Here is a 21530-nt window from a genome sequence, read left to right on the forward strand (position 1 = left end):
GTCCTCTCTTTGAGTGTGGATGGGGTTGGCCAGTCTGTCTCCACCTGCATCTTGGCCGTATCCTTCTTTATTTTGCCAGCACTGGCGGCGAATCTCCTGAAGTGTGGAACACACATTTCTCAGCTTTCATGAAAAGCTGATTCTCCAAATGTTTCTGCAGAACCCAACATTCACGCACCACATTCTCTTCATTTGGCACATTTCCACCGGCTCGCCTCGCCTTGCCTAGCCACAGCACGACACGACACGGCACGATTAGGTTGCACCACCACTACAAAAAAAGTTCCTACTTAACGTGGGCGGAGTCATCATTGCATGGCTGAGTGAAACTGCGGTGACTTCGTTTTATACACGACACACACACGAGTGACTAGTGACTTTACCCCAGACTTCTGTAGTTGTTGGAGATTAACCCACGTTTTTAGGATTGTTAAGTAGTTTTAAGTGATCTACAGTTCGGCGGTGTTCGGCTTGATTTCTGTGTGGGAGGTCTCTTCCTGTGACGGGACTCTGGCCAGTCAGCGGCTGGCAGTCTGACCAATCAGTACCTACTACTAGCACGATTGGAACCTCGCTGGAGCAGGTACTAAAAATAGTACATGGTACCAGGTACTATGCTAGTGGAAACCCTACTTAAACCGTGCCGTGGCGTGGCGAGTAGAGCCAGTGGAAATGTGCCAATTGATGCCTTAGTTTCAGGAGCCTTAGTTGCCTTAGTTACAGATAAGGTATAAAGTCGCCCTCTGGGAAGGGACGTACCTGGAAGAAGATCAATGATCCAGTCACAGGGGCAATGTGGTTGTGGGGAGGTAACCCAGGTCTTATTGAAAACCTCCTTTAAATCCATTTATTCCTTGAGAAAGTGGGATAGGTCTGGAAACTCAGAGGTTACAGGCACAACAGGGGCAGTTAACAAGACAGTCTTCAAACAGACAACATGCCAACGAGCATTCCATTGAAGAATTGTTCCTGAAGCCCAATCTGTGTGTCTTCTAAGCCAAGGGTAACCCAATATAACAGGTTCTTGTGGTGTGTTAATCAAGTGACTAAGAGAGCGTCTCGGTGTGATTACCTGATATAATTTGTATATGTGTAACCCTGCAGAGGGGGCAAAGCTTGTCTTTGATGCGTTCATTGTAGAATGCATTGAAGAGAGGAGAAGTTCCAGTTACTCTCAGCTGCTATGGTGTGAACTTCAATGGAATAAGTGGACACTGACTTCCTGTCCTGAGTCAGTCCTCGAGCAACCTCTCTTTTAGGTGATCAAAAATCCTATGTAGCTCATCATGAAAATTTCATGACAGATTAGAACTCTGCGATTCCCTTGTCTTTAGCTCTGCCTGTCAGCATAGAAATAATACAAACCACCTGTGACTGCTCAGTAGGGGAATAGGAAGGTTGCAAGGCAAGGGAACACTGCTCGAAGAATGGCCGGCAGGAACCAGGAGCACCGGAATAGTATTGATGATCACATGCTTCTCTCATGACGACCCGCCATCTCCCACAGACCCCTGGTCTGTTTATTGTGGCATTGCAGAGCGGTGGCTTGTGCTCCCAGCTCATTACGGAGTGACTCTGTGTCAGCTGTGTTCATTTTGGCCAGGTTGTTCTGTGACTTGTACTGGCAAACGGCAAACAGGTCGGTATAGGCAGATAAGATAAGATAAACTAAGATAATGCTGGTTAGCTTGGTGTAAACACAAGACAATCTAGCAGCAGTGAAGTGAAAGTGAGCTGATATACACTATATGGACGAAAGTATTCGGACAATTGACCATAACACCAACATGGACTGTAATGACGTATACACACTACTTGAATATGGAGTTGGTCCCCCTTTGCAGGTTCCACACTTTGAGAAGGCTTTCCACAGAAGTTTGGAGTGTTTCTATGGGAATGCACTGATGTTACATGAGAAGGTGTGGCTCTGTTATGCCACTGACGATGTCAGGGGATGGTTGTGGTGTTAAAAGGCATGACAGTTGACAGTTAGCAGCTCAGCTCATTTGTGTTTGTCAGTGAGGGTGGGTTGATTACTGGGTAAGTTCCTGTGACTGTGTTTTGTCTTGTCTCTTGATGCATTGCTGAGGATGTGTCATATACAGTACCATAGTGTCTGCTGGTGAACATGAGGATTTTAAGTTGTGCATGTGTTTTTATTAGTTGTGTCTGGTTTAATAATTTACAGCAAAGATGAACTCGACATTCTCAACATTGTCGTACTTTATTCTCGGGGGTTATTTAAATGAAGGAAAGTTGACCTATTTTTATTTCACCATCACAATTTCACTGTACATCATGATTGTTTTTTCCAACATGTGTGTGATTGTAGTTATCTGTATGAACAGAAGCCTCCATGAACCTATGTACCTGTTTCTGTGCAGCCTGTTTGTAAATGAACTGTACGGTAGTACAGGATTGTTTCCATTACTGCTGATCCACATCCTCTCTGATGTTCACACTGTTTCTGCCTCTTTTTGTTTCCTGCAGATTTTCTGTGTTTACACTTATGGAAGTGTTGAGTTTTTAAACTTAGCTTTGATGTCGTACGACAGGTACCTCGCCATCTGCTGCCCTCTGCAGTATAACACACGTATGACGACTCACAGGGCGTTGGTCTTCATTTTCATTGTGTGGATTTACTCTTTTGTGAAGTTTTTAATCACATTGTCTTTAAACCTGCGCCTGACGCTGTGTGGAAACATCATAGACAGTTTGTATTGTCATAACTACCTGGTCGTTAAGTTGGCGTGCTCTGACACCACCGTAAACAACATCTATGGACTATTTGGTATCATTATCACTATTGTAGTTCCTCTGGTTCCTATCCTCTTCTCCTACATGAGGATTTTAAAAGTATGTTACTCTGGTTGTAGAAAGACGAGACAGAAAGCCCTCAGCACCTGCGCACCTCACCTGGCCTCACTGCTCAACTTTTCCTTTGGTTGTATGTTTGAGATTGTTCAGAGTAGGTTTGATATGAGTGCTGTAGCCAGAGTCGTGCGTAGCATGCTGTCTCTGTATTTCCTCATCATTCAGCCTCTGCTGAATCCAGTAATGTTTGGATTGCAAATGACCAAAATACGAAATGCCTGTATACATGTCCTCGGCTGTAAGACATTGGCTGGTCACAGTGGAAACTAACTTGCATCATATTTGACTTTTTGTGATTTTTTTCAGACATCAGAGCCTCAAACACAATAATATTAATACTAATACTAATACTACTAATAATAATAAGGATAATAATAATAAGGCTAATAAAGATATAATGAGGATTACATCCCCTGTAACAAAGCAGTCCGTCAATACCACATAGAGCTGAACAATTATTTGATAACAATACTTATTACAATATCATTTTCTTCAATATTGGCAACAACATGCACATTCACTTTGAGATTTCACAGATATAATGACTTAAAAAGTTTTACCTCAGAGGTGTGAAATGTTTCTGTTAGTTTTTATTCTGTATGAAGAATTTTAAAATATTTTGGTTTTTAATATATGTATATATATACAGTATATATGGAAAAAAAGAGAGGTTTTCAGTTTGATCAATGTTTTTTTAATTTTTTTTTATTCATGATGTGACCGAAGTGACACAAACGCATATTAAAAGGTGAGTTAACCTTAAAGTGTTACTGTGTCACTTTTAGACAAGACAGGTGAAAGGAATTTGAAGAGAATTGGTCTTCATTGAGTTTGTCTTTATGAAAACCCCTCTCTACACTGCGTTCCAAATTATTATATGCAAATTGTATTAAGGTGTCATAAAGATTACATTTTTTTTCAATTAAACTCATAGATGGTGTTGTGTTTCAGGGCTCTTTGGATCACTGAAATCCATCTCAGACACCTGTGATAATCAGTTTGCCAGGTGAGCCCAATTAAAGGAAAAACTACTAAAGAAGGAGGTTCCACATTATTAAGCAGACTGCCATTTTCAAGCAATATGGGAAAGAAAAAGGATCTCTCTGCTGCTCAAAAGCACGAAATAGTTGAATGCCTTGGACAAGGTATGAAAACCTTAGATATTTCACTAAAACTTAAGCATGATCATCGTACTGTTAAGAGATTTGTGGCTGATTTCGGAGCACACACGCGTTCGTGCAGATAAGGGCACAATGAGGAAGGTTTCTGCCAGACAAATACATCGGATTAAGAGAGCAGCTTCTAAAATGCCATTACAAAGCAGCAAACAGGTATTTGAAGCTGCTGGTGCTTCTGGAGTCCCACGAACATCAAGGTGGAGGATCCTCTTGTCAGTCTTGTTCAGATGGATGGAGTAGTGTATGGTTGTTGAACGGCTACCATGTCCTTACAAGGCTGCGACGTCAGCAAGGAGGTGGCGGAGTCATGTTTTGGGCCAGAATCATGGGGAGAGAGCTGGTTGGCCCCTTTAGGGTCCATGAAGGTGTGAAAATGACCTCTGAAAAGTATGTGGAGTTTCTGACTGACCACTTTCTTCCATGGTACAAAAAGAAGAACCGTGCTTTCCATAACAAAATCATCTTCATGCATGACAATGCACCATGTCACCACGTCAAGATCTATGAGGGTGGGAGGCAGTTCACATCCAAACAGCAGCTCTGGTAGGCTAAACTGACCTTCTGCAAAGAAATTCAAGCAGAAACTCTCCAAAAACTCATAAGTTCAATGGATGCAAGAATTGTGAAGCTGCTATCAAATAAGGGGTCCTATGTTAAAATGTAACTTGACCTGTTGTGATGTTTTTGATTGAAATAGCTTTTGATTTCAATAAATATTACTTAATGCTGCAAATTCAACAAATGACCATTTTCAGTTCTTTACAACCTATACAATGTTTTGAAACTCGGTTGTGCATAATAATTTGGAACAGTGCATTTTAAGTTTTATATTTTTGACTTGAAAATAATGCTGACTGTCATTTGCATCGACTATTTAGAAAAATTTGAGAAAAATATCACTTGCGTAATAATTTGGAACGCGGTGTATTGACACTAAAGATTATACATAGGCAAAACTGGGCAACCACATGCAAAGGAGTCATCCATGTATTCAAAATAAACTTAACTTTGATGTCCATGTAAAGCAAATCCAGAATTTCTCCTCTTCACACATATATAACAGTATGTTAAAAAATAGTGGCTGAGAGCATTTGAAAAAACAGTGGAATAAGGAATTATGGCGTAAAGATTGAAAACCGTTTCTCTTCATTGGTTTATTGGTTTACTAGTTTGCTGAAATGTGTTTGTTTGGCAAATGAAAGCTCTCGAAAAGCCACTTTATATCATTTCTAAAGATAAGGAAATTAAGCTGCTGATAGAGAGAAATAGTGCTTCGGGCTTCACTCGGCATGGTGCGACTTGGCACATTTTTTTTTGCTTTTCCATTAGCGATACCTCCTGGTACTTTTTTAGTACTTGCTCTTGTGAAGTGAGCTGATACTATATGTGATGTCGTCAAACTGCTGAGTGTCGTCACTGGAAGAGTCATGAGCGTGACATCTGACACAAACCGAACAATGCCGAACTGTAGATCAGTTAAAAATCCTGAAAACATATGTTAATCTCATTTAGCAAGGAAATATCTAAAATCTCAACACTGAAAAGAGGATCTTTTTAATTAACTGAGTCTCATATGATTCATTACACCGAAAAACAACTGCTTTACAAGGCACTAGTCACTAGTTTGTGTGTCGCATGGAAAACGACATCATGGCAGTTTCATGCAGCCGTGCTATAATGACTCCACCCACATTGAGGAGGTACTATATGGTAATGGAAACCATACCAAACTGTGTAGAGTCGAGCCGTGCCGGGACAATGTAGTGATACCATCATGATCACATCGTCTACAAAAAGTAACAATGCAATCCTCCTGTCGTCAAAACCTCTCCACACAGCCAGAGAAGTCATCCGATCTACTATTTCTACTTTCGTCTCTTTCTCTCTCACTTGCGACTTCTCCACCAACTCACAAAGCTGGCAACCACCTTGACCTCATCTTCACCAGAAACTGCTCCACCTCCGACCTCACGGTAACTCCACTTCATGTCTCTGATCATTTCTTAATTTCCTACTCTCTCCCACTCTCCCAATCTGATGATCTCATCTCATCAGATACTGCACTTGTCCGTCGCAACATTCGCTCTCTCTCTCCCTCCTCTCTCTCCTCAACTGTTCTATCAGCACTTCCTTCAGCTGACTCCTTCTCCCTCATGCATCCCAACTCTGCCACAGACACATTCCTCTCTACTCTGTCCTCCTCTCTTGACTCTCTCTGTCCTCTTACTTCACGGCGGGTTCGTAAGTCCTCCCCAGCCCCGTGGTTGTCGGACTCCGTGCGTGCTGAGAGAGCCACGATACGGGCAGCAGAAAGGAAATGGAGGAAATCAAAACTCCCTGACGACCTGCTTTCCTATCACTCTCTTCTCTCCACCTTCACTGCCTCTATCTCTGCAGCCAAACAATCTTTCTATCAGACTAAAATTCAATCCTCTTTCTCTAACCCCAAAAAACTTTTCTCGATCTTCTAAACCTCTCTAATCTTGACCCGTCTGAAGTAAATAACTACAGACCTGTCTCTCTTCTTCCTTTTCTCTCCAAAACTCTGGAGCGTGCTATCTTTAATCAACTCTCCTCCTACCTTCACCGGAACAACCTTCTTGATCCTCTTCAGTCTGGTTTTAAAGCAGGTCACTCGACCGAAACTGCACTTCTTGCTGTCACTGAGCAACTCCACACTGCCAGGGCTGCCTCTCTCTCCTCTGTGCTCATCCTCTTGGACCTTTCTGCAGCGTTTGACACAGTTAACCACCAGATCCTTATTTCCTCCCTTCAAGAACTAGGTGTCTCAGGATCTGCACTTACCCTACTCTCGTCCTATCTTCAAAACCGAACATACAGAGTAACCTGGAGAGGATCTGTGTCGGAACCCTGTCCTCTAGCTACTGGGGTCCCTCAGGGTTCTGTCTTGGGCCCTCTCCTCTTCTCTCTATACACCAACTCTCTTGGTTCTGTTATTCTCTCTCATGGTTTTTCCTATCACAGCTACGCAGACGACACCCAACTCATCCTCTCTTTTCCCAGCTCCGACACAAATGTAGCAGAACGGATCTCCGCTTGTCTGACCGACATCTCTCAGTGGATGTCTGACCATCACCTGAAACTCAATCTCAACAAGACTGAGTTTCTTTTTCTCCCAGGAAAGGGCTCTCCCACCACAGACCTAACCATCACCCTCGACAACTCTGTGGTAACTCCGTCTCATACCGCAAGGAACCTGGGTGTGACACTTGATGACCATCTCTCCCTCACTGCCAACATTGCTGCAACAGCTCGATCTTGCAGATACATGTTGCACAACATCAGAAGGATACGGCCTCTTCTAACCCAGAAGGCGGCACAGGTTCTGGTCCAGGCTCTTGTCATCTCACGCTTGGATTACTGCAACTCCCTCCTGGCTGGTCTCCCTGCGTGTGCCATACGACCCCTGCAACTCATCCAGAATGCAGCAGCTCGACTGGTCTTCAACTTACCAAAATTCTCCCACACTACACCTCTCCTCCGCTCCCTTCACTGGCTTCCTGTAGCTGCTCGCATCCGCTTCAAGACTCTAGTGCTTGCGTTCCATGCTACAAACGGATCCGGTCCAGCCTACATCCAGGACATGATCAAAACCTACACCCCAGCCCGCCCACTTCACTCTGCATCGGCAAACCGGCTCGCTGCCCCCTCACTGAGAGGATCGCAGAGGCATTCACAGAACTTGAGACTGTTCACTGTCCTCGCTCCCAAATGGTGGAACAAGCTCCCCATCGACATCCGGACAGCGGAAAGCCTCCACATCTTCCGCCGCCGACTAAAAACACATTTCTTCCGACTCTACCTCGACTAAGACGATAACCACGACGACAAAAAAAAACAAAAAAAACCCTATACATCGCACTTACGACTAGCACTTCATAGTTTGGTTTACTTGAAGCTCTTACTTACTTCTAGCTCTTATTTGTACCCAAATGTTTAAATGCACTTATTGTAAGTCGCTTTGGATAAAAGCGTCTGCTAAATGACATGTAATGTAATGTAACAGCCCCGGTGGTGGCCAACACCTGGAAGCAAGTCCAACTTACTGCCGACTATCTGGACACAGCTCACGCTTTTGGGCATACTGGAGTTAAATGGCCCTAAGAACTGACCCCAGAACATCCCTGGGTACTTGGTCAGACACCTTCTTCAAATCCCCAAAACACATATAGACTGGAAAATTGTACTCTCAGGCCCACTCCAGGATCCCTGCCAGAGTAAAGAGCTGGTCTGTTGTTCCACAGCCTGGACGGAATCCACATTGCTCCTCTTCAATTTGAGGTTCGACAATCGGCTGAACCCTCTTTTCCAGCACCTTAGACTAAACTTGGTAGTGTGATGTCCCAAACAAGTAAAGTATTGAGAGATTAGGGGGCGCCACTGCAAAGACCCGCTCATCCTCAAAAGCCACTGCACTATTGATCAACAAAAACATGGTCTTAAGTCAATGGCACAGTATTTTCATGCTTTTTAAACACAGTATTAGATGCACAGACATAGGCCAGGTCAAATTACATGTATACCAAACTGATGATGATGATGACGTCAGAGAGGTCTCATGGGATGGTTGTGGTGTTAAAAGGCACCAGGGTTGGCAGTTCAGCTCATTTGTGTTTGTCAGTGAGGGTGGGTTGATTACTGGGTAAGTTCCTGTGACTCTGTGTTTTCGTTTGCCTCTTGATGCATTGCTGAGGATGTGTCATGTAAAACACCATAGTGTCTGTTGGCGAACATGGAGATTCTATTTTGTGGATGTGTTTTTATTAGTTGTGCCTGTTTAATTACTTTACAGCAAAGATGAACTCAACATTCCCAACATTGTCGTACTTTATTCTTGGGGGTTATTTAACTGAAGGAAAGTTGACATATTTTTATTTCTTCATCACAATTTTACTGTACATCATGATTGTTTTTTCTAACACATGTGTAATTGTAGTTATCTGTATGAACAGAAGTCTCCATGAACCTATGTACCTGTTTCTGTGCAGCCTGTTTGTAAATGAACTGTATGGTAGTACAGGATTGTTTCCATTACTGCTGATCCAAATTCTCTCTGACATTCACACCATCTCTGTTCCTTTCTGTTTCCTGCAGATTTTCTGTGTTTACACGTATGCTAATATAGAAATATGTAACTTAGCTGTGATGTCTTTTGACAGGTACATTGCCATTTGTTATCCTCTGCAGTATAACACACGTATGACGACTCGCAGAGCTTTTATCTTCATTGTTGTCATATGGCTGTATTCGTCTGTGAAGTTTTTAATCACGTTGTCTTTAAACCTGCGTCTCACACTGTGTGGAAATGTCATTGACAGTGTGGCTTGTAGCAACTACCTGGTTGTTAAGTTGGCGTGCTCTACCACCAGAGTGAACAACATCTATGGACTATTTGGTGCCATTATCACTATTGTAGTCCCTCTGGTTCCTATCCTCTTCTCCTACATGAGGATTTTAAAAGTCTGTTACTCTGGTTGTAGAAAGACGAGACAGAAAGCTCTCAGCACCTGCGCACCTCACCTGGCCTCACTGCTCAACTTCTCCTTTGGTTGTATGTTTGAGATTCTTCAGAGTAGGTTTGATATGAGTGCTGTACCCAGAGTCGTGCGTAGCATGCTGTCTCTGTATTTCCTCATCATTCAGCCACTGCTGAATCCAGTAATGTTTGGATTGCAAATGACCAAAATACGAAATGCCTGTAAACATGTCCTCGGCTGTAAAACATTGGCTGGTCACAGTGGAAACTAGGGTACCTGTCATTTAATGTGTTAGAATTTAATTGAATTCTTTCACTGAACTAAAATAAAATGTACACTATGTGATCTCAGTGGAAATGTGTTTTTCTTGTGTTTGTTACAGACGTCAGATTCTCAAACATTTGTACTACTAATAATAATTGAACTGTACTTTTACTATCTTTCTGTCCATCTATTAATAAGAATAAGAATAATACAAAAAGTATTTTGGATGGACAGACCACAGCTATGGATTACATCACCTGTAACAAAAGAGTTAGTCAATACCACATTGAGCTGAGCAATTATTTGATAACAATAATTATCCCAATATAATTTTCTTCAAGCATTGGCATCAACATGCAAATTCACTTTGAGATTTCGCAGATATAATGTCTTAAAAAGTTTTACCTCAGAGGTGTGAAATGTTTCTGTTAGTCTTTTTTCTGTATGAAGAATTTAAAAATATTTTGGTTTTTAATATATGTATATATATATATATATGGAAAAAAAGAGAGGTTTTCAGTTTGATCAATGTTTTTTTAATTTTTTTTTATTCATGATGTGACCAAAGTGACACAAATGCATATTAAAAGGTGAGTTAACCTTATAGTGTTACTGTGTCACTTTTAGACAAGACAGGTGAAAGGAATTTGAAGAGAATTGGTCTTCATTGAGTTTGTCTTTATGAAAACCCCTCTCTACACTGCGTTCCAAATTATTATATGCAAATTGTATTTAAGTGTCATAAAGATTAAATTTTTTTCAATTAAACTCATAGATGGTGTTGTGTTTCAGGGCTCTTTGGATCACTGAAATCAATCTCAGACACCTGTGATAATCAGTTTGCCAGGTGAGCCCAATTAAAGGAAAAACTACTAAAGAAGGAGGTTCCACATTATTAAGCAGACTGCCATTTTCAAGCAATATGGGAAAGAAAAAGGATCTCTCTGCTGCTGAAAAGCATGAAATAGTTGAATGCCTTGGACAAGGTATGAAAACCTTAGATATTTCACTAAAACTTAAGCATGATCATCGTACTGTTAAGAGATTTGTGGCTGATTTCGGAGCACACACGCGTTCGTGCAGATAAGGGCACAATGAGGAAGGTTTCTGCCAGACAAATACATCGGATTAAGAGAGCAGCTTCTAAAATGCCATTACAAAGCAGCAAACAGGTATTTGAAGCTGCTGGTGCTTCTGGAGTCCCACGAACATCAAGGTGGAGGATCCTCTTGTCAGTCTTGTTCAGATGGATGGAGTAGTGTATGGTTGTTGAACGGCTACCATGTCCTTACAAGGCTGCGACGTCAGCAAGGAGGTGGCGGAGTCATGTTCTGGGCCAGAATCATGGGGAGAGAGCTGGTTGGCCCCTTTAGGGTCCATGAAGGTGTGAAAATGACCTCTGAAAAGTATGTGGAGTTTCTGACTGACCACTTTCTTCCATGGTACAAAAAGAAGAACCGTGCTTTCCGTAACAAAATCATCTTCATGCATGACAATGCACCATGTCACCACGTCAAGATCTATGAGGGTGGGAGGCAGTTCACATCCAAACAGCAGCTCTGGGAGGCTATACTGACCTTCTGCAAAGAAATTCAAGCAGAAACTCTCCAAAAACTCATAAGTTCAATGGATGCAAGAATTGTGAAGCTGCTATCAAATAAGGGGTCCTATGTTAAAATGTAACTTGACCTGTTAAGATGTTTTTGATTGAAATAGCTTTTGATTTCAATAAATATTACTTAATGCTGCAAATTCAACAAATGACCATTTTCAGTTCTTTACAACCTATACAATGTTTTGAAACTCGGTTGTGCATAATAATTTGGAACAGTGCATTTTAAGTTTTATATTTTTGACTTGAAAATAATGCTGACTGTCATTTGCATCGACTATTTAGAAAAATTTGAGAAAAATATCACTTGCGTAATAATTTGGAACGCGGTGTATTGACACTAAAGATTATACATAGGCAAAACTGGGCAACCACATGCAAAGGAGTCATCCATGTATTCAAAATAAACTTAACTTTGATGTCCATGTAAAGCAAATCCAGAATTTCTCCTCTTCACACATTATAAACAGTATGTTAGAAAATAGTGGCTGAGAACATTTGAAAAAACAGTGGAATAAAGAATTATGGCGTAAAGATTGAAAACAGTTTCTCTTCATTGGTTTATTGGTTTACTAGTTTGCTGAAATGTGTTTGTTTGGCAAATGAAAGCTCTCGAAAAGCCACTTTATATCATTTCTAAAGATAAGGAAATTAAGCTGCTGATAGAGAGAAATAGTGCTTCGGGCTTCACTCGGCATGGTGCGACTTGGCACATTTTTTTTTTCCTTTTCTATTAGCGATACCTCCTGGTACTTTTTTAGTACTTGCTCTTGCGAAGTGAGCTGATACTATATGTGATGTCGTCAAACTGCCGAGTGTCGTCACTGGAAGAGTCATGAGCGCGACATCTGACACAAACCGAACAATGCCGAACTGTAGATCAGTTAAAAATCCTGAAAACATATGTTAATCTCCAACATTTAGCAAGGAAAAATCTAAAATCTCAACACTGAAAAGTGGAGTCCAGCGTGTTTAGCGAAAGCACTGCCGAAAGTGGCGATTGCGAGCTGCATCACAACCCCTGCCACTATGGTTCAGTTTAGTGACTGTGTCAGACGGAGTCTGTGCTTCGGTCATGCAGGAAGTACTGAACAATTCTGTAAACAAATCTTTTTAATTAACTGAGTCTCATATGATTCAGTACACCGAAAAACAACTGCTTTACAAGGCACTAGTCACTAGTTTGTGTGTCGCATGGAAAACGACATCATGGCAGTTTCATGCAGCCGTGCTATAATGACTCCACCCACATTGAGGAGGTACTATATGGTAATGGCAAACCATACCAAACTGTGTAGTGTCGAGCCGTGCCGACTTACTGCCGACTATCTGGACACAGCTCACGCTTTTGGGCATACTGGAGTTAAATGGCCCTAAGAACTGACCCCAGAACATCCCTGGGTACTTGGTCAGACACCTTCTTCAAATCCCCAAAACACATATAGACTGGAAAATTGTACTCTCAGGCCCACTCCAGGATCCCTGCCAGAGTAAAGAGCTGGTCTGTTGTTCCACAGCCTGGACGGAATCCACATTGCTCCTCTTCAATTTGAGGTTCGACAATCGGCTGAACCCTCTTTTCCAGCACCTTAGACTAAACTTGGTAGTGTGATGTCCCAAGCAAGTAAACTATTGAGAGATTAGGGGGCGCCACTGCAAAGACCCACTCATCCTCAAAAGCCACTGCACTATTGATCAACAAAAACATGGTCTTAAGTCAATGGCACAGTATTTTCATGTTATTTAAACACAGTATTAGATGCACAGACATAGGCCAGGTCAAATTACATGTATACCAAGCTGATGATGTCAGAGAGGTCTCATGGGATGGTTGTGGTGTTAAAAGGCACCAGGGTTGGCAGTTCAGCTCATTTGTGTTTGTCAGTGAGGGTGGGTTGATTACTGGGTAAGTTCCTGTGACTCTGTGTATTCGTTTGTCTCTTGATGCATTGCTGAGGATGTGTCATGTAAAACACTATAGTGTCTGTTGACGAACATGGAGATTCTATTTTGTGGATGTGTTTTTATTAGTTGTGCCTGTTTAATAATTTACAGCAAAGATGAACTCAACATTCCCAACATTTTCGTACTTTATTCTTGGGGGTTATTTAAATGAAGGAAAGTTGACATATTTTTATTTCACTGTCACAATTTTGCTGTACATCATGATTGTTTTTTCTAACACATGTGTAATTGTAGTTATCTGTATGAACAGAAGTCTCCATGAACCTATGTACCTGTTTCTGTGCAGCCTGTTTGTAAATGAACTGTATGGTAGTACAGGATTGTTTCCATTACTGCTGATCCAAATTCTCTCTGACATTCACACCATCTCTGTTCCTTTCTGTTTCCTGCAGATTTTCTGTATTTACACTTACGCTAATATAGAAATATGTAACTTAGCTGTGATGTCTTTTGACAGGTACATTGCCATTTGTTATCCTCTGCAGTATAACACACGTATGACGACTCGCAGAGCTTTTATCTTCATTGTTGTCATATGGCTGTATTCGTCTGTGAAGTTTTTAATCACGTTGTCTTTAAACCTGCGTCTCACACTGTGTGGAAATGTCATTGACAGTGTGGTTTGTAACAACTACCTGGTTGTTAAGTTGGCGTGCTCTACCACCAGAGTGAACAACATCTATGGACTATTTGGTATCATTATCACTATTGTAGTCCCTCTGGTTCCTATCCTCTTCTCCTACATGAGGATTTTAAAAGTCTGTTACTCTGGTTGTAGAAAGACGAGACAGAAAGCTCTCAGCACCTGCGCACCTCACCTGGCCTCACTGCTCAACTTCTCCTTTGGTTGTATGTTTGAGATTCTTCAGAGTAGGTTTGATATGAGTGCTGTACCCAGAGTCATGCGTAGCATGCTGTCTCTGTATTTCCTCATCATTCAGCCTCTGCTGAATCCAGTAATGTTTGGATTGCAAATGACCAAAATACGAAATGCCTGTAAACATGTCCTCGGCTGTAAAACATTGGCTGGTCACAGTGGAAACTAGGGTACCTGTCATTTAATGTGTTTCACTGAACTAAAATAAAATGTACACTATGTGATCTCAGTGGAAATGTGTTTTTCTTGTGTTAGTTACAGATATAATGACTTAAAAAGTTTTACCTCAGATGTGTGAGAATTTACACATCCCTGGGGACTTGGTCATACATTCTTTTTGTATTAGTTGTGCCTGTTTTAATAATTTACAGCAAAATATAGACTGGACAATTCTACTCCCAGGCCCACTCCAGCAAAGAGCTGGTCCGTTGTTCCATGGCCAGCATGGAATCCACATTGTTCCTTTATTTTTGGTTTGACAATCAGCTGAACCCTCCTTTCTAGCACCTTAGAGGAAACTTAGTAGTGTGATGCCCCTGTAATTGTCACACACTCGCTAAGCCCTAAGCCTATTTTGTAGGTCTCTGCTCAAAAATTGCACACTCAAATGAGTATATCTCTACAACCACAAGGTGTATTTGAATACTTTGGGTGTCATGGTAAAGGAAACACTGTTAAGATGTGTAAATAGCAGTACATGTGGTTATTGGTGAAGAGTAAATAAAGATGAAAAAAAAAATGGCACTTTCAGGATGAGTAGCTCTTTGGATATGTGAACACTATCTCTACAAAGGGTGACTTTGATCAAGTGAAGCAAAACAAAATGAACATAAGGTTTTAGTACAGAAAGCACAGGCGAGGTCTCATTTGGCACATTTTGGCACCATTTTTTTTTTTTTTACAATAAAGTGCCGACAAAGTCTATATAAAATGGCCATAATCTGAGTTTGAATAAATAATGATATAACCTGTCATAATTCACTTAAACATGATCATAAATCTGTCAGTTTGCCTTCACTTCATAGTGTAAGGCAGAGAGAGCCCCTTTAGTTCGTCGTTATCCAACCCATTCCACTTGTTCATATAGAGAACGCCCACATCACTGAAAATCCAGTCCACGTTTTCCCTGCGACCTTGCTCGAACTCCTACAGCGTGTGTGCACCTTGAAGTACACAGAGCGAATACAGCAGCATTAGCTGAATAACGTGAATGAAGAATGGATATCAGAAGAAAGTAAGTATTCATCCCTGCTGGTAGTAACAGTTAGTTAGCTCCAGCCCCCAGCTAACAGCAGAAAGTCCTATGTAATTATGATGTGCCAAGTGCTCCCTGTTTGAAAAATAAAAACCTAGCTTATACACTATAGAAAAATCTCTGCACACGTGTCACCTTTGTTGTTTTGCGGTCAAAAGTTACATTCCAGCTCTAAAAGTACACTGCTACTTAGCTAGCGAGCTAGTTAGTCTGACTGCATTGTGAAGGCCCTGGTTGTTAATAGAGTTAAGTGTGCAGTACCATAGACTAACTTCCGGAGCATCAGCTGTGTTTCTCACTTTACGCATGGATGCACACCGTGCGCCAGGAGCTGAGCTCATTCACGTATGATTATCATCAGTTGATAATAATAATAATAATAATACACTAATAATAATCACTCCACCATCCCTGTTGACCTGTAGGAGTCGAGGCAGAGGAGCACAGGGAGTGAGAGGAGAGAGACCTCTACTAGAAAGGTGAGTCTAAAGGATTTCACAGGATAGAGTCATTTGTGATGCAGACAGTCTTGGAATTTTATGGAACTCAATATGAATATGAAATATGAAACATATAAGACTTACAGTATTTAACTTGAGCTTTCATTGAGGAGAGTAATGATTAGAAAGTGGAGAAAGATATGTTGTCTGTGCACAACCTCCTTGATTCAGACATGTTTCCCTCTCTGAGTGCCTGTAAGCAGCTGTTCATGTGAAAGGTCCTTTAGTGCACTGCGTCAGCTGCACTCCTGGCTGCGTCAAACAATGGGTCAGAAAAGACTTCACAGTCTTGCAGTCATGTCAGTAGAAAAAGACACGCTTCAGCATCTGAGTCACAACAGAGTGGTAGACCGATTTGCCACCCTTAAAAATAGATGGCATTCTTTGATGCTTCCACCCACCAAGTAACTCGACATGTTATTCAAAAATTGTGTTATTGGCTAACTTTTGTTGTTAATGCTGTAACATACTGTCAATGTGCAAACCGGTGTTTGTTCTTGTCCTGCATTTCAAAAACCAGACTAAAATAATAATAAATAATTTCTCAGTCTTTGTTAGCTGTTTGTGAAATGTTGTGCTTGTGCGCTATGTTCGCTCACATCCTGTGCATCTCTTGGGGGCCAAGCCTCCCCTGTCCTTAAAACCTAGTGACGCCTCTGGATCAGACAAAGCGTTTAATATCAACTTTTGATGGAGAAAGGGAGGCAGGGAAGAATAAAATGACCGAAGCGAGGTTAAACGTATGTCAATTTATTTATTTTTTTGAAGTATGTTTATTATTTTTCAAAAGACAGAGAAACAAAAAGGAAAGAACATAGAAAGAAAGAAAGAAAAACAGAGATAACATTTAGAACATAGTAAATCCGAAATTATGGTATCAGTCCATGGTCATAGTTCGATAATAACGCAAATGATGAAAAAAATCCAACATCTATGACTAAATAAATAATAAAATGAAGTATATGCAAACTCCTACACTATGCGCAGTGAGGTGTTAAGATTTTAAGTCTTACCCCTTAAGGTATCTCAGCACAGAGTCCCACGTTTTTATTGTTTTATACCTCTCCTCTGTCTTCGTTGTAAAGCCTCAATTGAATAGAATTGAATAGAACTTCTTTTCATATTTGTTAGTAGAAGGCACAGAAGAACCGCCACTAGCGGGCTGGGTACCAGGCTTTTCCAAAAGCCTCAGAAAAACAATGAAAAATGCTTTTCCAGTACGAGTGAAGTTTACTGCATGACCGGATTTGCTGCGATTACACATGGGTGAAACAGGGTAAAATCTGTGCAGTTAGTCCTGTGAATAGTGGAGTCGGTGTATTGTTTTAAATTGTATAACATTGTCTCACATTAACTGAACATTTATGTACATTATGTAGACATTCCTCGCAGTCATCTGCCCATGCCTTTTTATAAACCTATACTCAGCAGAGCTCTCTCATGAAGGATTCGATAAGAAAGGGAAACCACCCCACGTGAGGCCGGGTCAAATTTATTCATTGCCTCAAGAATATCATGTTTGTTCAGAACTTCAAATTTCAGTATATTTTTCTTAACAAAATCTCTTATCTGAAGATATACAAATACAAACCTTTTTTCGGCACAAGCTCGGGTCGGGTGGTTGTGTGATTCAAGTCACTACCACCTAGGTTTTCATCACTTCATTTTCATTCATTTTCCGCCTCTACTGAATCCCATGATGGAAAGGCGCTTCATATGTTGAGAAAGAAGGCAGCGACAAGGCTACTTTTGGGGTGAGAAACTCCGAGAGGAAATAGGATCTTTTATTTGCGATGCAGCTCAAATGCAGAAGAATGAGACCACATGTAGTTGTGAATCAAGATCACAATGTTTTTGTAATGATTTATTGTGCAGCCCTAGTTTGCCATAGCACTCACACCCATCAGTGCACCTGTGGGTGTGTTGGTCTTTAAATTAGGTGCTGGCCAGCACATTGTTGTTGCATTGCTTTCTTGAGGCAGCCAAAAGCCACTTCACCATTGATCAACCAAAAAACACAAAGGCCACATATACCAAGTTGATGATGATGATGATGATGTCATCAGAGAGGTCTCAGGGGATGGTTGTGGTGTTAAAAGACATGAGGTTTGTTAGCTCAGCTCATTTGTGTTGGTAAGGGGCAGTGACGGTGGGTTGATAACTGGCTAAGTTCCTGTGACTCTTTGTTTTCTCTTGTCTCTTGATGCATTGCTGAGGATGTGTCATATACAGTACCATAGTGTCTGATGGTGAACATGAAGCTTTTCTGTTGTGCATGTGTTTTTATTAGTTGTGTCTGTTTAATTACTTTACAGCAAAGATGAACTCGACATTCTCACCATTGTCGTACTTTATTCTCGGGGGTTATTTAAATGAAGGAAAGTTGACCTATTTTTATTTCACCATCACAATTTCACTGTACATCATGATTGTTTTTTCCAACATGTGTGTGATTGCAGTTATTTGTATGAACAGAAGCCTCCATGAACCTATGTACCTGTTTCTGTGCAGCCTGTTTGTAAATGAACTGTACGGTAGTACAGGATTGTTTCCATTACTGCTGATCCACATCCTCTCTGATGTTCACACTGTTTCTGCCTCTTTTTGTTTCCTGCAGATTTTCTGTTTGTACACTTATGTACATGTGGAGTTTTGTAGTTTAGCTGTGATGTCGTACGACAGGTACCTTGCCATCTGCTGCCCTCTGCAGTATAACACACGTATGACGACTCACAGGGCGTTGGTCTTCATTTTCATTGTGTGGATTTACTCTTTTGTGAAGTTTTTAATCACATTGTCTTTAAACCTGCGCCTGACGCTGTGTGGAAACATCATAGACAGTTTGTATTGTCATAACTACCTGGTCGTTAAGTTGGCGTGCTCTGACACCACCGTAAACAACATCTATGGACTATTTGGTGTCATTATCACTATTGTAGTTCCTCTGGTTCCCATCTTCTTTTCCTATTTGAGGATTTTAAAAGTCTGTTACTCTGGTTGTAGAAAGACGAGACTGAAAGCTCTCAGCACCTGCGCACCTCACCTGGCCTCACTGCTCAACTTCTCCTTTGGTTGTATGTTTGAGATTCTTCAGAGTAGGTTTGATATGAGTGCTGTAGCCAGAGTCGTGCGTAGCATGCTGTCTCTGTATTTCCTCATCATTCAGCCTCTGCTGAATCCAGTAATGTTTGGATTGCAAATGACCAAAATACGAAATGCCTGTATACATGTCCTCGGCTGTAAGACATTGGCTGGTCACAGTGGAAACTTGGGTATTTAATTATTTCACTGAACTAAATAGTAATAATGTGATCTCAGTGGAAATTAGTTTTTCTTGTGCATGTTACAGAAATCAGATTGTCAAACATTAGTACTACTACTATTAATTATCTGTCTGTCCGTCCGTCTAAACTTTATTTCCCACTCCATCACAGATAAATTGTGATAACAGCACAGCTGCACTTTGAAACTGATTATTTTGAATGGCCTCCACTGCAAACACAGCGCACCCTTAGTCAAGCTTGCTTGAGTGCAGCTACTGTTGTTCTACTTCCCATATTTCTTTGATATTGTCAGTGCTGTGTGTGTGTCATCAGTCACTTTTGTATACGTATAAAACATATTTTGTTGCGTGGAAACCTTTTTCTTTAATATTTATAAAGTAGTTTTTACTGATCAGTTCTCTATTTTTTTTAGTCTGTAATACAATGTCTTATCTGGAGATACATATACATTTAATTTTACTGTTTATTTACGTTTTGCTCTGAGTTATATTTTATTTCACTGCCCGTGCCCTGTTTTATTTTGTTATTTCACCATGTTTAAATGAATAAATGAATGAATGAATGCTATGAAAACTCATGTCAACGAATATATTTGTTTTTGTACATAAACAATGTTCTGTCTGTCTTAATCCTAAATAAAACAAGTTAAAAATGTTATTCAGTGCATACAAATAATGATTACATTACATTACATGTCATTTAGCAGACGCTTTTATCCAAAGCGACTTACAATGGAATTGAGTACAATCAGCCAGGGGTGGAGTCGAACTTGCGACCATGATGTCTTTCGCACACAGGGAACCACTGAGCCACTCCACCCCAATGATGAATGTGTGTGTGTGTGTGTGTGTGTGTGTGTGTGTGTGCGTGTGTGTGCGCGCGCGCGCGTGCATGCGTGTGCATGCGTGTGCAAAATTTGTATGGTCGAGGACTACAGAGTTTATTGTACAAAGTAATGAGAATGAATTAGTAGAATGGAGATGGAAGTGCTTAGAAACCCCCACACAATACCTAGGATCAATAAACCAATCAGTTGGTATATCAACATAGAATGAGTTTCACGTTTTCATTTAATTATTCTCTTATTTATAGTTTTTCACAGATTTTCTAACCACTTACATACTTACTATTAACATTAACATATCTGCCTACCACACTATCGTGTGATATTGCCAGTGCTCTGAATGCCATCAGTCAGTATTTTGTTGCAAACCTTTTCTATAATACTGATTAAGTAGTTTTTACTGACCAGTTCTCTGTTTTTATAATATTGTAATATTCTTATCTTGAGATACCTAAAAAAGATCCTGTGATGGAAGTGTAAACTGTTCCTGACGTTAGGGAAAATAATTAAAATGATGTTCCATTATATATGATATAATAAGGCCTTTGTTTACCCTGTTTGCCTTTGTTTGATTTGACTGTTGGAGGTGAAATAGAAGGAGAAAAATTCCCGACTTCATCCTACATTCATAAGAACACTGACTTGTTATTACTTTTACTGTTTATTTAAAGACATTTTGCTTAGATTTATATTTTGTTAATTCTCTTCCTGTGCCTTGTTTTATTTTGTTATTTTACCACATTTAAATTAATTAATTTAATTTATGAATAAATTAAAATTCATGTCAAGGAATATTTGCTATTTTATTTTAACAATACTGTGTGTGTGTGTGTGCATGTGTGTGTGTGGCAGTGCAGCTCTGTTAGTCGGTCAGTCTGTGTATTTATTATTAGAATAATTATTTTTGCACATTTAACTGACTTCAGCTCTGTGATGACGTGATCGTGATTTGACTGTTCTTATTAAACTAGATTTATCATCCCAAAGAAATGTGTATTAGACAGGAACAAAATGAGGAACCAGTCAGAAAAATCTTAATCAGTTATTTTACTGAGTAAATATATACAGTAAATCCATCCTTGTGTCCATAAATAAAGAAAGAAGAGAGAACTAACTGAAACTGAATTGTGTGTTCATAAAACTAACTAAAATTGTAGTGAAAATGTGCTTAGTTTTTCGTCTTTGTAAATTTCCAAAATTTCAAAAATAATCCTTTTAGGTTCATATGAAGTGTATTTATTTCTTCTCTGCCAGCTATTTTGAAATGTTTTATTTGAGACAGCATTTTCATTCATTCATAATAAAATGTTTAGAATGTGGGACATAAGGCGATGCAAGTTAAACATAACATTTGTGTCTCATAAGTAACCCTCATGAGA

The 21530-nt window shown here is 40.3% G+C and overlaps 4 protein-coding genes across 4 annotated transcripts; all 4 read left to right on the forward strand.

The window, feature by feature from the left end:
* Positions 1-1969: 1969 nt before the first annotated feature.
* On the forward strand, positions 1970-3197 carry LOC131462141 (olfactory receptor 11A1-like). Its single transcript, XM_058633126.1, has one exon. The coding sequence runs from the start codon at positions 2194-2196 to the stop codon at positions 3142-3144; it is 951 nt and encodes a 316-aa protein (XP_058489109.1). The 5' UTR covers positions 1970-2193; the 3' UTR covers positions 3145-3197.
* Positions 3198-8762: 5565 nt separating this feature from the next.
* Positions 8763-9821, forward strand: LOC131462269 (olfactory receptor 11A1-like). The gene has a single exon (XM_058633325.1). It carries the CDS (start codon positions 8871-8873, stop codon positions 9819-9821), a length of 951 nt encoding a protein of 316 aa, XP_058489308.1. The 5' UTR covers positions 8763-8870.
* A 3665-nt stretch (positions 9822-13486) lies between these two features.
* Positions 13487-14437, forward strand: LOC131462271 (olfactory receptor 11A1-like). The gene has a single exon (XM_058633326.1). It carries the CDS (start codon positions 13487-13489, stop codon positions 14435-14437), a length of 951 nt encoding a protein of 316 aa, XP_058489309.1.
* A 3752-nt stretch (positions 14438-18189) lies between these two features.
* LOC131462982 (olfactory receptor 11A1-like) lies at positions 18190-19652 on the forward strand. The gene has a single exon (XM_058634582.1). It carries the CDS (start codon positions 18344-18346, stop codon positions 19301-19303), a length of 960 nt encoding a protein of 319 aa, XP_058490565.1. The 5' UTR covers positions 18190-18343; the 3' UTR covers positions 19304-19652.
* Positions 19653-21530: the final 1878 nt, after the last annotated feature.

The sequence above is a fragment of the Solea solea genome, chromosome 7 (genome assembly GCF_958295425.1).
Source record: "Solea solea chromosome 7, fSolSol10.1, whole genome shotgun sequence".
Taxonomy (NCBI): Eukaryota; Metazoa; Chordata; class Actinopteri; order Pleuronectiformes; family Soleidae; genus Solea; species Solea solea.

Excerpts from the sequence above, each read along its gene's own strand:
- LOC131462269 (XM_058633325.1), top strand. The coding sequence starts at position 8,871 with ATGAACTCAACATTCCCAACATTGTCGTACTTTATTCTTGGGGGTTAT.
- LOC131462982 (XM_058634582.1), top strand. The coding sequence starts at position 18,344 with ATGAACTCGACATTCTCACCATTGTCGTACTTTATTCTCGGGGGTTAT.
- LOC131462141 (XM_058633126.1), top strand. The coding sequence starts at position 2,194 with ATGAACTCGACATTCTCAACATTGTCGTACTTTATTCTCGGGGGTTAT.
- LOC131462271 (XM_058633326.1), top strand. The coding sequence starts at position 13,487 with ATGAACTCAACATTCCCAACATTTTCGTACTTTATTCTTGGGGGTTAT.